The following is a 16,678-nucleotide window of genomic DNA, read 5'->3' as shown; positions in this document are numbered from 1 at the left end:
AACACATTGTGTTAATAGTTGATATTAACATCTGTAAAAAAAATGTGTGTGTGTGTGTTTGTGTGTGTGTAATGACCTTTCTTGCTTTTATCACATTTTCTTCTATTGAAGCACAAGATGCTCTTAGACACATTGTCAAATCATCAGGTTTTAAACAAACATTTGGAGTTCATGTCAGTTTGAGTGCATGCTGTCATTAGTGTACATGTCAGAACTTGTGTTTATCTTTCAATTCACCTAAAATATTTATGCAGATAATACAATTTGAGGGGAATTTTTTCTACTATATGTACTATATGTTTGAGTTTCCTATTTTGATTACACAGTCTTGTTTCATAATGTCTCTGCAGGTGTTTTCATGGTTCATTGAGTGAACTTTATTTATAAAATGTGAACTAAATGAACTAACAAATGACACAAATAATATAAATCAATAAATCAACTTTTCAAATAACAAAGACAGGAAACTTTAATAACTGAATATTTTATTTGTTTATTGAATTATGACAAGAGAGAATGAGCACTGAAAGACAAAAGCACACATATACTTGTGTGAATAGAAGGCCACTGTTAGTCTCCATGTGAGACATGAGTGAGAAGAGCAGAAGAGAATCCAGAGGATCTACTCAGAACACTGATCTCTCCTCACTTCTCCAGTGACTGACAGCTGGTCTTTCTGTTTGGCCTCACAGCTCACTGTGACCGCCTTCATCCACTCCTCCTGAGAGAGAGTCAGACTGCTGCTCCAGCTGTACAGACCGTCCTTCTCCAGGACCCCAGCACTGCTCTTCTCAGACCTGCTGCTCCCGTCCACCTTCCAGCTCAGGCTCCAGTCTGAGGGGAAGCCCTTGTTGGCCACACACATCAGTGTTGCTGTGTTCTTTGTGGAAATCTCTTCACTGGAGGGCGGCAGGACGCTCAATTTAGGACGAGTGATGCCTGACAAATACACAATAAGACAACTTCAAAAGAAGAAAAGATTTCTTTCTCCAGGTTGAAACTAAATAAATTACATTAGTGAATTATATATTTTTATATATTTTTTATAAGTTCTTTAATGATATAATTGAAAACTTTCAACATTAATCTGCAAGTTTTTTTCTTCATGTTGATCTGTTCGCTCATATAAAGACATTTTTTTTCTCCAAAGACTCTGAATTACCAAAATGATGTCAGTTTGACGGTTTGATGAAATTATTAATAAAGTTCACATATCTTTATATGATTGCAGTTAGACTTACACAAAAGTTTAAGAATATTTTTCCTTCATAAATTTCTCTTTCTACATTAAGAAATAACTATGAAAAGACATTGCCCAACCTCAAGAGAATAGAAAAGAAAATTCTGTACAATGATGAACTTTTAACAGTTAATTTGGTGAAAGAATTCCTACAGTAAAACTTTATATCTTACATATTACATTAAGAAACATTTCATATTGAAGGAGCATTTTTATGAACTCTTGATAATGTTAGTAATTTAAACACAGAGCCATTTAACAGCTACAAAAACTGAATAACATCTCACTTCTGTACGAGCAACGAATTCACATGTGCTGACAAAGTGTAAATTAAGTGTCTTTAAAGTTCACCTTCATTTCTTGAAAAAACAGCCAAATTATTCAATCTGTCTAATCAGATATTAATAATAAATAAAGAAATATAAATAAAAATCATGAAATTTTAAAAAAGTGAGACAAATCACTGATCTCATATGTGTGTCAATTCAACATAAAACTGACACATTCCACATTATAAAAACACATATAACATTAAAATGATGATTTGATGATTTACTTACTGCCAACATCCAGTCTGGTGCCGCTGCCGAAAGTGACCCACAGTGATACAAACTAACAGAACAGCTGTACAAAAACCTCTGAGCGCTTCACTAACTGCACTTTAAACACATGATCACAAACACATCTTTACACAACACACATTCAAACATGATTCATTTCATATTGTGATCAACTACTGTTTAAAAAATACAATAAAAAGATACATATTACATTCCAAATGATATACAACATGTTTATTAGAATGTAATAACTCCACTCTATAACTCATTTGATTTAGTTTGATCTACTGAATGCTCATGAGATATCCACAATGAGCAAAAATCATTCGAATTTCAAGCAATTGGAATTAATAACTAAAAGATAAAGATTGAAATGTATGAATGTAATTTGACATGTAATTGTTTCTTATTTCTGCTGTTCTCCTGTAACGGTCACATTTTCTGTTGAGAGGAAACAGTTTTGAATGTGTGTCCCACCCCTCTGATTAAAGCACAATATCAGACTGTCTGTTAGTCAGGACTGTCAAACCAACATCACTGTTCCTTCAGTTCTCACTCATTCACAGTAAAGATGACAGCACACGCTCTCATTATCTGCTCTCTACTGCTTTTCATTGCTGGTGAGAATCTATTTCAGTGCATTTCACAAATATAAAGTAAACTGAATTGTATAAAGTTTTTTATTATTATTTAAAGTGTCAAAAAGCTCTTTTGAACTAATATTGAAAAGTTCTGTTTATTTTATTATGTGTTTCAGAGTGTAATGGACAGATCACAGTCACTCAGAGTCCCTCAACAACAGCAGCTCAACCAGGACAAGAAGTTAAAATAAACTGTAAAACCAGCAGTGGAGTGCATAATGGTAACTACTTGCACTGGTACTTACAGAAACCTGGAGAAGCTCCTAAACTCCTCATATATTATACAAACCGCCTGCAGTCTGGAACTCCATCTAGATTCAGTGGCAGTGGATCTAATAGTGATTTCACTTTGACCATCAGTGGAGTCCAGACTGAAGATGCAGGACATTATTACTGTCAGAGTTATCACTACATCAACAGTAAAGATGTGTTCACACAGTGATAAAGAGTTGTACAAAAACCTCCTTCAGTGAAAGAGGAACTGCTGATACAGAAACAGTTTCTCTGAATGTTACATTATAAATTGACATGGACACAAAGTTTTTGATTTTTATATTTCACACTCAACACTACATATGAAACTGGATGACACATTTTATTATAAATTCAGTAATTTTTGGTTTATGTTTTACTGGCTGATATGACACTAGTCTTAAACTTTACTGACCCCTATCCATGTGAATACAGCATCATGCAAACATAAAACATTTGTTTTCACAGATGTCATATTTTAATTTAATTCATAAATTTAAACATTTGACTTGTTTCACCCCCTCAATTGGACAGGCTCATATAAAGTGAGAGGTGATGTCACATACATGCACTGTATAAAAAAATTAAAAAAATCCACATTTTACAGAAAATTAACTATAAATTTTTACAGTAGTTTTCTGTTTTTCAAATTTGTATTCAAAACTCTGTAAAATTACAGACATTATCTGTACATTAACAACCCAACTGTCATTTTAAGTTTTTTGACAATAATGACAAATTACATGTATTTCTCATGTATTTACAGAAAAATTACTATATTATTTTTACCGTATTTTTCTGCTTTCTAAAATTACAGACAAATGTATGTAAAATGACAATAATTATCTGTAATTAAATATGTAGCTCATTATATAAAGGTTTATGTCCATACTAACAATTTAACGATATTCTATTTAATTTTAAGGTAAATCTTATTAGTTTTATATTTACACTGTAAAAAAAAACAACAACAAAAAACCCATAAAAAAACAGTAAAATGACTGAAATTTAAGTAAAATATCCTTATTCAAATGATGTGCAAAATCAATATATTTACAGAAATTTTCATTAAAAGTTCTACAGAGAAACACCGTTATTTTACAGATTTTTCCTTTAACTACACAGAAATTTATGCTATGGCTTGTACTTGTCTTGGAGAGATTTATATTTGGCCCAAATCTGTTATGTACACTACCGGTCAAAAGTTTTGAAACACTATTGTTTATTATAATTTTGTTTCCACATTTTAGAATAATAGTAAAGTCATCATGTGGCAGGGCGGAGGGCGGGGCCGGGTCGGGATTCCGTACACCCGGCCCCTAATTAGGCTGATTAATCCTGAGAGTGATAAGACTGACCGGAGACGGCGGTGCGACAGAAAGAGAGTTACGGACAGCTGTCCGACACCTGTGTGTGTGTTTGTGTCTTTTTGGATAAGTTTAAAATATTATTTTTATTGTCAAGCCGGTTCTCACCTCCTCCTTTCCTTTTCCCTTGTTACACATCAAAACTATGGAATAACATAAATGGAACTATGGGAATTATGTTGTGACTAAAAAAAATCCAAAATAAATCAAAACTGTGTTATATTTTAGCATCTTCAAAGTACTCACCCTTTGCCTAGAATTTGCAGACATGAACTCTTGACATTTTCTCAACCAACTTCTTGAGGTATCACCCTGGGATGCTTTTTAAACAGTATTGAAGGAGTTCCCATCTACACTCTTAAAAATTGCTGTTAATTTACTTCAAAATATCAACAGTATAATCCTGTTATTTTTAAATGCAGTACATTACTGTTAATTTTGGTTGTTTAAATGACTTGGACGTAATATTACGGTATTTTACAGTACTGATTGCTCAAAGGAAAGAAAACAGTACTTTACAGTATTTTTTGCATTGCATTTTGGGAACACAAGGCTACAGTGAGCCCACACGTGTTTAAGGGGTGATTTTTTCACCCATCTTCATCTTCTGAATTAATAGCATAGCCATAGAACATTACATTTATGTTCAACTCATATTGTGCTGTGATAATGATTTTGGTAGCCTACCTGCCATCAGATCCCAGTATCAACTAAATAAGCTGTTTGTAATGTTATATTTCTGTCTTTAAGCCCAAGATCTTTGTTTCTTTTACTAAAATTGTTTTCTTTAAGTTCTTTGTTGTCAGATTGAATAATGCACTGGATTTGGGTTAATTTGTTAATTTGCATGTCAGGTTTGAGATTGGAGTCTGAGCTGACACACAAAACAGTGCAGAAACACCTCACTTAAGCGGTCAGTGTGGTCAGATAACGTTAACAACTTTAAAGTTCAGATCTGGGCTGCAAATCGCAAAAGCATTGTAAGCTTAAATAGGTTGTAGAAACCATTGGTGACAATACTTTCTACAATCTACTTACGACAAAGTCGAAGTATACAACGCTTTTGGGAAACGCAGCTGTACAGCTGATAATGTTAAGTTTTATGCAGGGATGCATGATATTCCTTCTCTTTTAATCTGAAAACACTGGTGATACTGGAATTGTATCTAACTTTTTAAACACTTGTTTCAGTGGGAAACCAACTGTAACTGTGACACCGAGTGCAGCTGGATTTCTGAAACGGATCTTCCATATTACAGGGTGAGATTCATAAAAACATAACTTCTTTTTATTCTGCGAAGTGCAGCCTTCAAACAACATTGCAAATTTAATTTAAACAGTGTTCCATTGTTGTCTCTGTAGCGTGCTGAAATGACAGGCATCTTCGTTTGTGTTCTGATGATGATAGAAAATCATAGACATCTGGCATAGCATTAAGGTGAGTAAATGATGATTGAATTTTTATATTTGGGTGATCTATTCCTTTAAGAAAGCTCTCCTGACACTAATTATGAATACACACATTTGTTTTTCAGGCGTTTCATCGGGATAAATCCTGAGAGAAGTACCAAGGCTGGACGAGGCAAAGTCCTGTCAAAGCGTACGGGGAAAGTCGCCCAGAAAAAGATGACATCAGTCAACCCTCGTGTCTCCAGTCTACTAAAGAAACTAATGGACTATGAGTGGGACTTTATATAAGTCAGTGAACCCAGTCATTCACACACACACACACTCAACACACACAAACTCACACAAACACTCTCACACACACTCAACACACACAAACTCACACAAACACTCTCTCTCTCACACACACACACACACACACTCAATACACACAAACTTACACAAACACTCTCTCTCACACACACACACAAACACTCAACACACACAAACTCACACAAACACTCTCTCTCACACACACACACACTCAACACACACAAACTCACACAAACACTCTCACACACATACAAACAGTCTCTCTCACACACACACACACACACACACACACATCAACACACACAAACTCACACAAACACTCTCTCTCTCACACACACACACACACTCAATACACACAAACTTACACAAACACTCTCTCTCACACACACACACAAACACTCAACACACACAAACTCACACAAACACTCTCTCTCACACACACACACTCAACACACACAAACTCACACAAACACTCTCACACACATACAAACAGTCTCACACACACACACACACAATCAACACACACAAACTCACACAAACACTCTCTCTCTCTCACACACACACAACACACACTCTCTCACACACACACATCCACACACAAACTCACACAAACACTCACACACACAAACACATGCACACACACACAAACACATGCACACACACACAAACTCACACAAACACTTTCTCAGACACTCACACACACTGTTTTAGTCATTCATTCAGCCACTTTCTCAGTTATGAATGTTTGTGTCCAGAGTTCAGTGTTTGGACAGACAGAGATTTGTTATTATTTGTTATAATATGTATTTATTATTTATATGGCTGAAATGTAAGTTTATTTACCCAAATCAGCTTTGGGCTTTGTTTTACCAATTGCCTTATAATTTTGTACAGCTGTTTTGCAAGAATGGGGTTTTGCAAATAAAGAGAGACGTTTTGAAAAGACACTTTGAAGCTGTATTATTTGTTTTAAAAGTTTAAGTCACTATTTCAAAGGCTACATTTATACACCATTAAAACATGGTATTTTTTATTGCAAGACTAAGGAATAATTTATTAAATCACAAAGTTTAGAAAAAAGTAAACACATTGTAGTCCTTTTTACTAGCAGTCCATTACTCAATAGCTTATACAGTAGCATGTAGTGTATTTTTACTGTAGTTTACAGTAAAATCCTACAAATATACCTCTTGTGAAAAAGTGCAAATAAACAGTAATTAACTGCTAATCCTTTTGTCAGTATTTTACTGTAAAGGTAGTAAAATAACAGCTTTATGCTGTATTTGCAAAAACAGTAGCAAACTGTAAATTTCAGCTACAGCAAGATACTGTTAATTTTACAGTAACTTGCTGGCGGCCCTGCTGCCAGTTCTTTACTGTTTTTTTACGGGAACATTTTTAACAGTGTATGTTGGGCACTTATTGGCTGCTTTTCTTTATTATTTGGTCCAAGTCATCAATTTAAAAAAAAACGTATTTTATTTTTTTTTTTTATTACATTTTAATTTTATAATGAAATAAATTAATATGGTGGCACAATTATATTTTTGTCTACAAGACTTATTTCAAACATTTAAACATACGCCTTCAGATCAAAAGATTTTTAAGATCATGAGAAACATTTCAGTCAAGTGTTTCAAAACTTTTGACCGGTAGTGTATGTGTAGCTGCCTGTTTCTTTGAGCAATTTTTACATTCTCCTTTCCAACACTGATAACTGCTAATGATAAGAAACTTGCTAACATTTTTTTAGATCAAGGTTTACGGGGGAGAACAGACACCCAACAGAGAGACAAATCCATCACTAGTAAGTATCAACTGCAGTACTATATAAAATAAGATATTAGTCATCATCATCATCAATCCTTTATTTAATTTTCAGGAGAACATTAAGGGAAAGATCCTCAGACATGTTAAATGCACCTGCAGTTTATACATTTATTAGATGGTTGGTTTGATTTTGGTGTACCAATTGACAATATTTATTTATTTATTTATTTATTTTGATACAACTGTGTTTACCTCGCTGTGATACATATGTGAAAAGTGTCCATTGTTGTGAATCCACGACGTCCTTTGTTTGGTGGTTCACATTTTTCAGACGGGGGTGCTAAGACATGCATTAGGTGCATGGTTAAATTGGTAAACATTTAATAACTAACACTCTCAAATCTGACGGTACTCTGTATTCACATTGCCAGATTGTCTCATAATGGCAAATGTTAGTACAAACAATTTAAATAAAGTTTGTTTAAACTTGTTTAAAGGAATGGTAAATGAAATCCTACTTTTTAAAGACTTTTCAGTTAATCTTAAATTTACATCTGAATACATAAAAAAAGTGTTTTAGAATCAATAGTGGTGTGTACTTTATTTGTAATTAAGTTTCCAACCCCACTTTAATTGATTATGTATCATTCCCTATCTGTAACTCACTCGACGTTGTGTCGATGTAGTGACACTAGGGGTCACTCTTGGGAACCCGAGGCACCTCTGGTCTTTGATAAAAGGCCAATGAAAATTGGCGAGTGGTATTTGCATGCCACTTCCCCAGACATACGGGTATAAAAGGAGCTGGTATGCAACCACTCATTCAGATTTTCTTTTCGGAGCCGAACGGTCATGCTCACTGAGCTGAATTCTCACGACTGTTCATTCACCTCTGCTGGATCTGACGGCGCATTTCAGTGGCTTCTCCCTCCTTTGCACTGGTGCACTGCAGAGAACGCCCCTGGTCACTTCGGCAGAAAAAAGAGAGTATATTTTCCTGAAAGAGTATATTTCTCTAAAAGAGCGGCACACACGGAACGTCTTTTTAAAGACACGCCTTTTTAAAGATGCCTTTCCGATTATGTGTTATTCCTGGTTGCATTCGTTACCTCTCAACTTCAGATGGTCAACTTTCATGTCTGGGCGCGACCCACACGGAGGCAGCGATCGTGGATGGTTCATGGTCTAACTGCGAGAACATGACCATGGCAACGTTGCGGTCGCGGCTTGCTTTCGTGAGAAAGCAAGCCACCCCAGCAGCTCCCCGCCTCGGTCCTTCTACCTACGGGTTTGAGGCCAGCGCGGCTAGCACTGGGGGCGATTTGGGGACCCCAGCGGGACCGCCTCCGCCGGGTATCCCCCTGCGGACCTCCCATTTCCCAGCACGCTCTTCTGCCCCAATCATGCTTCCGGATGAGTCTGCCGGCTCGTCTCATGGCGTGTTCAACCTTTTGTTTATCAGCGAAGCTGATAAGCTCTCGAGCGCAGCATCAAAGAGAGGGCTTGTCCAGTCGGATACAGAAGCCTCAGCTGGGCTCCTCCCTTCGGTGACAATTGCCCAGTCACAGGCTGATGCAGAGATGACGGACATGTTTTCCCGGGTGGCCGCGAACATCAGTCTAGAGTGGAACCCTCCTCTCTCCCCTGAACCCTTGGTTCCTGGGCTCGCGGCGCCACTCAAAGCAGCCGCGCCCCGCTCCAGTGCCTTTCTTCCCGGAAGTGCACGAGGAGCTGACAAAATCTTGGGAGGCACCTTTTACTGCCCGGTCCCGATTTCTCAGTTTCCCCGCCCTCACTACCCTCGATGGCAGGGCAGCCAGGAGCTATACGGCGACTCCCCCGATGGATAAGGCGCTCGCGGTGCACTTATACCCGCAGAGTGCCGCCACCTGGTGCGGATGACCAAAGCTCCCGTCCAAGCCCTGTAGGTTCACGTCATCCCTGACAGCCAAAGCCTTCAGCGCTGCTGGACAAGCTGCCTATGCCCTGCAAGCCATGGCCATCCTGAAGGTCCACCAAGCCAAGGCGCTAAAATAACTGCACAAGGGTAGTTGATGCAGGAACTGCGCTCGGTGACCGACCTCGCTCTCCGAGCGACGAAGGTCACGACGCGGTCTCTTGGGTGGACGATATCCACATTAGTGGTCCAGCAGCGCCACCTTTGGCTCAACCTGGTTGAGATGGGTGAGGGCGAAAAGACACGGTTCCTTGCTGCCCCCATCTCCCAGGCTGGCCTATTCGGCAACACCGTTGAGGACTTTTCCCAGCAGTTCTCGATGGTGAAGCAGCAGACGGAGGCGATATTGCACATCTTGCCCCGGCGTGGCTCAAGATCCCATACACCGTCTGCTCGCCAAGGGCGTCCCCCTGCGACGGCGAAAGCCCAGGCATCTCTACCACAGCCTGAGCCCAGTTCTTGGCCCCAGCGTAGAGCCCCCCACAGTAAGCTGATTCCCCCTGCCTCACGACCAGTCACAAGGACCCAGAAGGCTCCTAAGCGCCCCTGAGATGGACGACCCAGAGAGGGAAATGTCCGCTGCTACCATGGAGCTGGTATCCAGACCACTCCGTCCCCCGGGGTGGAAGGCCAGGAGGTAAATCTTGTGTTCCCTTTTGTTTTGTGTTTGCCACACCCTGAACGGGCTGCAGTACCCACATTTTCAAAACAAAAAAGAGCGGCCAGGCGGTTGTAACAAGTTACGAGGATGGGCAAAAAGTCCCTCCTTCACCATCGCCGACCCCCCCCCCCCGACGCTGGGTACATGGAGCAAGGTAAGTGCTTCGAGGGCCCCCTCAGCGCAGCCATAAGTTCGAGACGAAGCAAGGCTCCTCAGTGTGGCGAGTGTGTCCGCATACTCAACTACCTTGATGACTGGCTGATTCTAGCGCACGCTTGAGAGTTGCTGTGCGTACACAGGGACCTGGTGCTCAGGGAAAAGAGCAAGCTCTCCCCAGTTCAGAGCATCTCTTTTCTCTGCATGGAGTTAGACTCGGTCTCAATGATAGCGTGCCCCACAAGCGAGCGTGCGCGCGCAGTCGGTGCTGAACTGCCTGAAGTCATTCAGGTGGAAGACAGCGGTTCCACTGAAACACTGTCTGAGGCTCCTGGGGCATATGGCGTCCTCGGCGGCGGTCATGCCACTCGGGTTGATGCACATGAGACCACTTCAGCACTGGCTTCAGATTCGAGTCCCGAGATGGGCATGGCGCCACTCTGCCGCCACTTGTTCAGCCCTTGGACAGACCTTGCATTTCTGTAGGCAGGAGTCCCTTTACATCAAGTGTCCAGATGTGTCGTGGTCACCACAGATGCCTCCAAGTTGGGTTGGGTTGCCATGTGTTATGGACACGCAGCCGCTGGCTCCTGGACAGGACCATGGCTGTGTTGGCACATCAACTGCCTCGTGTTGCTGGCTGTACTGCTTGCCCTGCGGAGGCTATTGCCGTTGATCCAGGGCAAGCATATGTTGGTCCGGTCAGACAACACAGTGACAGTATCATATAAAAATCGCCAAGGTGGCCTACACTCTCATTGCGTGTCGCAACTCACCCGCCATCTCCTCCTCTGGAGTCAGCAGGTGGTCCAGCTGATTTGGAGTCGATTCGGCAAAGCACAGGTAGACCTGTTCACTTCCCGGGAATCCTCCCACTGCCTGCTCTGTCCCAAGGGGGGCTCCCATCAGGGAATACCAGATGCTCTGACATACAGCTGACCCGGGGGCTGCGCAAATACGCATTCCCCCAGTGAGCCTACTTGTACAGACCCTGTGCAAGGTCAGGGAGGATGAGGAATAGGTCACCCTTGTGGCGCCGTATTGGCCCACTTCCCCTCCGTGAGGCAAAGATGTGCACTTCTTCTCCCATGCGAGTTCACGAACCGTGAACCCTGGATGTCCTTCCTCCCTAGCCCTGTGGCTCGCAAATTCGACTGAGGAATTCGCAGCCAGACCCACTATGGGTACTAATATGCCCTGTACTGCGATAGGTGCTCCACAGGTACCAGTTACTCTGGTAACCCCCTGTGATGTATTTTCAGTGGTACAGTCTCCCTGTCGGCAGACCTGCCTCTCCCTTGGGCAGAAACCTCTCTGCCCCGGTCGCTGTGTTTGTAGAGCTCCTCCCCTTCCAGGGAAGATCTACCACCACGCCTCTTCCATGTGTGGCTACTGAGCCCATGTGACGTATTGCCACGTGTTACCTCTCCTCCGGGAAGGATGTGGTCTCAGCGGGGTCTTTTCCCCCTGAAAGTATAGAAAAGGAAAAGAACACCTTCCCTGGTGCATGTAATAGCGTTGATGGCGCCAGCCGAATCTAATACTCTGTGGAGAGAAAACAGAGAGAAAAGGTCACGGCTGGCACGGCCTGCTCCCACGCTAGTTACGTCGCTTCCCCCTCTGGGATGTGGGGAACTACATGACGTCTAGTGGGGCATTGGGGGAGGTTACGTGCGGACCGATGCACCTGCTATTATGCACGCGGCAGATTGCTTGCACCTGCATCGGCAGTTCACGTAACGCGGTCCAGCTGTTGTGCCGTTTTTCTATAGGGACCCCTAGTATCACAACATCGATAGCATCCCTATACATTTCTATAGGGACCCCATGTGTCCCTCTTGCCACAGAGTGGTACTATCCGCTGAAATGGCCGAGACCTTGTCTCGGCTCCGCAGCACAAAACCTGAATGAGTGGTTGCGAGCTAGCTCCTTTTATATCTGTATGTCTGGGGGAGTGGCATGCAAATTCCACTCGCAAATTCTCATTGGCCTTTTCTCAAAGATTAGAGGTGTTTGGGGCTCCCAAGGGTGACCCCTAGTGACACTACATCGACACAATGTCTCGTTCTTTCCATCAGGGAACGGAGGTTACAACAGTAACCAAGACGTTTCTCTGTAAAACTTTTTGTGCCATCACTTAATTGAAGGTGTTTGATTATAAGAAATCAGGAAATACCTGTAAAATAACGGTGTTTCTCTGTAGAACTTTTAGTGCCATCACTTAATTGAAGGTGTTTGATCATAAGAAATCAGGAAATACCTGTAAAATAACGGTGTTTCTCTGTAAAACTTTTTGTGCCATCACTTAATTGAAGGTGTTTGATCATAAGAAATCAGGAAATACCTGTAAAATAACGGTGTTTCTCTGTAGAACTTTTAGTGCCATCACTTAATTGAAGGTTTTTGATCATAATAAATCAGGAAATACCTGTAAAATAACGGTGTTTCTCTGTAAAACTTTTAATGAAAATTTCTGTAAATTTATTGTTTTTGAACTTTATTTGAATAAGGATATTTTACTTTAATTTAAAGGTTTTTGTTTGGCAGCTGCTGCTACCAGTCATTTGACCGTTTTTTTAAGGTTTTTATTTTGTTTTGTTTTTTGTTACAGTGTACGACATCAGGGATGATACAACTGCTTGCAGACAAAGTGTCCATTTATTTTTGTTTCATTATTTTTATTTATTTATTTTGTTCATTGCATCACAAATCACATGCCATGGACTCGGTTGGACTCGGAAAAAAGTCCCGAGTCCCAAAGGCTCAAATACAAGTCAAGTCTGAGTAAAATGCATCCGAGTCCATGACAAGTCCAAGTCCATTAAAACTGGACTCGAGACTCGGACTCGAGCATCCCAACTCTAATATTGAGTTTTGAACAGTTGTTTGAAACATTCATAAGGTCAGTATGACTGCTGAGATCAGACTCAGTGTAAAATGATGAATATGAACAAAGCTCATCTCTACATTAGTCAAACTCAACTGTCTCATTTCTCACAAGAAAGAGTTCAAATATTTGCATCATCAGGTTGGAGTGCTTGTGTTCCTCTCAGAATAGAGCAGCTCCATCAGCAGATGTTCACCATCGTAATACCATGAACACTTAAAAAAAAACATGTTAACTCCTTTGTGCGAAACAACAGATTTACTTGCTTTCATTAAAGGACACAAAATAATCTTTGAAACATTCTCAATCATGCTAGATCCTGAATGTTTATATTTCAAAATCTGATCATAAATGGTTACATGTACTGAGAACACCATATATTTGAGTTTCCTAATTTGACTGCACAGTCTTGTTTCAAAATGTCTCTGCAGGTGTTTTCATGGTTCATTGAGTGAAGTTTATTTATAAAATGTGAGTGAACTGAACAAACAAATGACACAAATAATATAAATAAATCAACTTTTAAACTAAGACAGGAAACTTAAAATAATTGAATCTTTTATTTGTTTATTGAATTATGACAACAGAAAACAGCACTGAAAGACAAAAGCACACATATACTTGTGTGAATAGAAGGCCAGTGTTAGTCTCCATGTGAGACATGAGTGAGAAGAGCAGAAGAGAATCCAGAGGATCTACTCAGAACACTGATCTCTCCTCACTTCTCCAGTGACTGACAGCTGGTCTTTCTGTTTGGCCTCACAGCTCACTGTGACCGCCTTCATCCACTCCTCCTGAGAGAGAGTCAGACTGCTGCTCCAGCTGTACAGACCGTCCTTCTCCAGGACCCCAGCACTGCTCTTCTCAGACCTGCTGCTCCCGTCCACCTTCCAGCTCAGGCTCCAGTCTGAGGGGAAGCCCTTGTTGGCCACACACATCAGTGTTGCTGTGTTCTTTGTGGAAATCTCTTCACTGGAGGGCGGCAGGACGCTCACTTTAGGACGAGTGATGCCTGACAAATACACAATAGACAACTTCAAAAGAAGAAAAGATTTCTTTCTCCAGGTTGATACAAAAGAAATTACTTTAGTAAATTATGTATTTTAATATTTTTTTTTTTACAAGATCTTTAAAGATATAATTGAAAACTTTCAACATTAATCTGCAAGTTTTTTTCATCATGTTGATCTGTTCGCTCATATAAAGAACATTTTTTTTCTCCAAAGACTCTGAATTACCAAAATGATGTCAGTTTGACGGTTTGATTAAATTATCAATAAAGTTCACATATCTTTATATGAGTGCAGTTAGACTTACACAAAAGTTGAAGAATAGTTTTCCTTCATAAATTTCTCTCTCTACATTAAGAAATAACTATGAAAAGACATTGCCCAAACTCAAGAGAATAGAAAAGAAAATTCTGTACAATGATGAACTTTTAACAGTTAATTTGGTGAAAGAATTCCTACAGTAAAACTTTATATCTTACATATTACATTAAGAAACATTTCATATTGAAGGAGCATTTTTATGAACTCTTGATAATGTTAGTAATTTAAACACAGAGCCATTTAACAGCTACAAAAACTGAATAACATCTCACTTCTGTACAAGCAACGAATTCACATGTGCTGACAAAGTGTAAATTAAGTGTCTTTAAAGTTCACGTTCATTTCTTGAAAAACAGCCAAATTATTCAATCTGTCTAATCAGATATTATTAATAAAGAAAGAAATATAAATAAAAATCATAAAATTTTAAAAAAGTGAGACAAGTCACTGAACTCATATGTGTGTCAATTCAACATAAAACTGACACATTCCACATTATAAAAACACATATAACATTAAAATGATGATTTGATGATTTACTTACTGCCAACATCCAGTCTGGTGCCGCTGCCGAAAGTCCACCACAGTGATACAAACTAATAGAACAGCTGTACAAAAACCTCTGAGCGCTTCACTAACTGCACTTTAAACACATGATCACAAACACATCTTTACACAACACACATTCAAACATGATTCATTTCATATTGTGATCAACTACTGTTTAAAAAATACAATAAAAAGATACATATTACATTCCAAATGATATACAACATGTTTATTACAATGTAATAACTCCACTCTATAACTCATTTGATTTAGTTTGATCTACTGAATGCTCATGAGATATCCACAATGAGCAAAAATCATTCGAATTTCAAGCAATTGGAATTAATAACTAAAAGATAAAGATTGAAATGTATGAATGTAATTTGACATGTAATTGTTTCTTATTTCTGCTGTTCTCCTGTAACGGTCACATTTTCTGGTGAGAGGAAACAGTTTTGAATGTGTGTCCCACCCCTCTGATTAAAGCACAATATCAGACTGTCTGTTAGTCAGGACTGTCAAACCAACATCACTGTTCCTTCAGTTCTCACTCATTCACAGTAAAGATGACAGCACACGCTCTCATTATCTGCTCTCTACTGCTTTTCATTGCTGGTGAGAATCTATTTCAGTGCATTTCACAAATTTAAAAGTTTTTTTATTATTATTATTATTTCAAGGGTCAAAACGCTCTTTTGAAATAATATTGAAAAGTTCTGTTTATTTTATTATGTGTTTCAGAGTGTAATGGACAGATCACAGTCACTCAGAATCCCTCAACAACAGCAGCTCAACCAGGACAACAAGTTAAAATAAACTGTAAAACCAGCAGTGGAGTGTATGGTGGTAATCATTTAGCCTGGTACTTACAGAAACCTGGAGAAGCTCCTAAACTCCTCATATATTATGCAACAACCCTCAACACTGGAACTCCATCTAGATTCAGTGGCAGTGGATCTAATAGTGATTTCACTCTGACCATCAGTGGAGTCCAGACTGAAGATGCAGGACATTATTACTGTCAGAGTTATCACTACATCAACAGTAAAGATGTGTTCACACAGTGATAAAGAGTCGTACAAAAACCTCCTTCAGTGAAAGAGGAACTACTTATACAGAAACAGTTTCTCTGAATGTTTCATTATAAATTGACATGGACACAAAGTTTTTGATTTTAATATTTCACACTCAACACTACATATGAAACTGGACGACACATTTTATTATAAATTCAGTAATTTTTGGTTTATGTTTTACTGGCTGATATGACACTCATCTTAATCTTTACTGACACCTATCCATGTCAATACAGCATCATGCAAACATAAAACATTTGTTTTCACAGAGGTCATATTTTAATGTAATTCATAACTTTAAACATTTGACTTGTTTCACCCCCTCAATTGGGAGAGAGAGTTCGAGTCACACACATAAGCACAGTGGAGAAACTGAAGCACAAAATAAAACTTCTATTTCTCTGTTCACCAGCAGCAGCAGGTCACTGTAAATAAAGAAATGTATTAAGACTTGATGTTGAATAGAAGGACCACACTTGATTTGGAGACTTTAATAATCACCAGTGAGCATT

The 16,678-nt window shown here is 39.6% G+C and overlaps 3 gene segments (V, D, J or C); 1 reads left to right on the top strand and 2 right to left on the bottom strand.

Moving 5' to 3' along the window:
• Positions 1-468: 468 nt before the first annotated feature.
• Positions 469-15,137, bottom strand: LOC127431744 (immunoglobulin kappa constant-like). The segment is given in 2 exon segments: positions 469-939; positions 15,086-15,137. A coding segment is annotated over 1 exon segment (243 nt).
• Positions 13,906-15,235, bottom strand: LOC127431682 (Ig kappa-b4 chain C region-like). The segment is given in 2 exon segments: positions 13,906-14,222; positions 15,181-15,235. Coding segments are annotated over 2 exon segments (372 nt in total).
• On the top strand, positions 15,091-16,359 carry LOC127431720 (immunoglobulin kappa variable 3-15-like). The segment is given in 2 exon segments: positions 15,091-15,705; positions 15,832-16,359. Coding segments are annotated over 2 exon segments (375 nt in total).
• The last annotated feature ends 319 nt before the right edge of the window (positions 16,360-16,678 follow it).

The sequence above is a fragment of the Myxocyprinus asiaticus genome, chromosome 41, assembly GCF_019703515.2.
Source record: "Myxocyprinus asiaticus isolate MX2 ecotype Aquarium Trade chromosome 41, UBuf_Myxa_2, whole genome shotgun sequence".
Classification (NCBI taxonomy): domain Eukaryota; kingdom Metazoa; phylum Chordata; class Actinopteri; order Cypriniformes; family Catostomidae; genus Myxocyprinus; species Myxocyprinus asiaticus.
The sequence above is the reverse complement of the archived record's forward strand: the minus strand, read 5'-3'. Positions and strand labels throughout refer to the sequence as shown.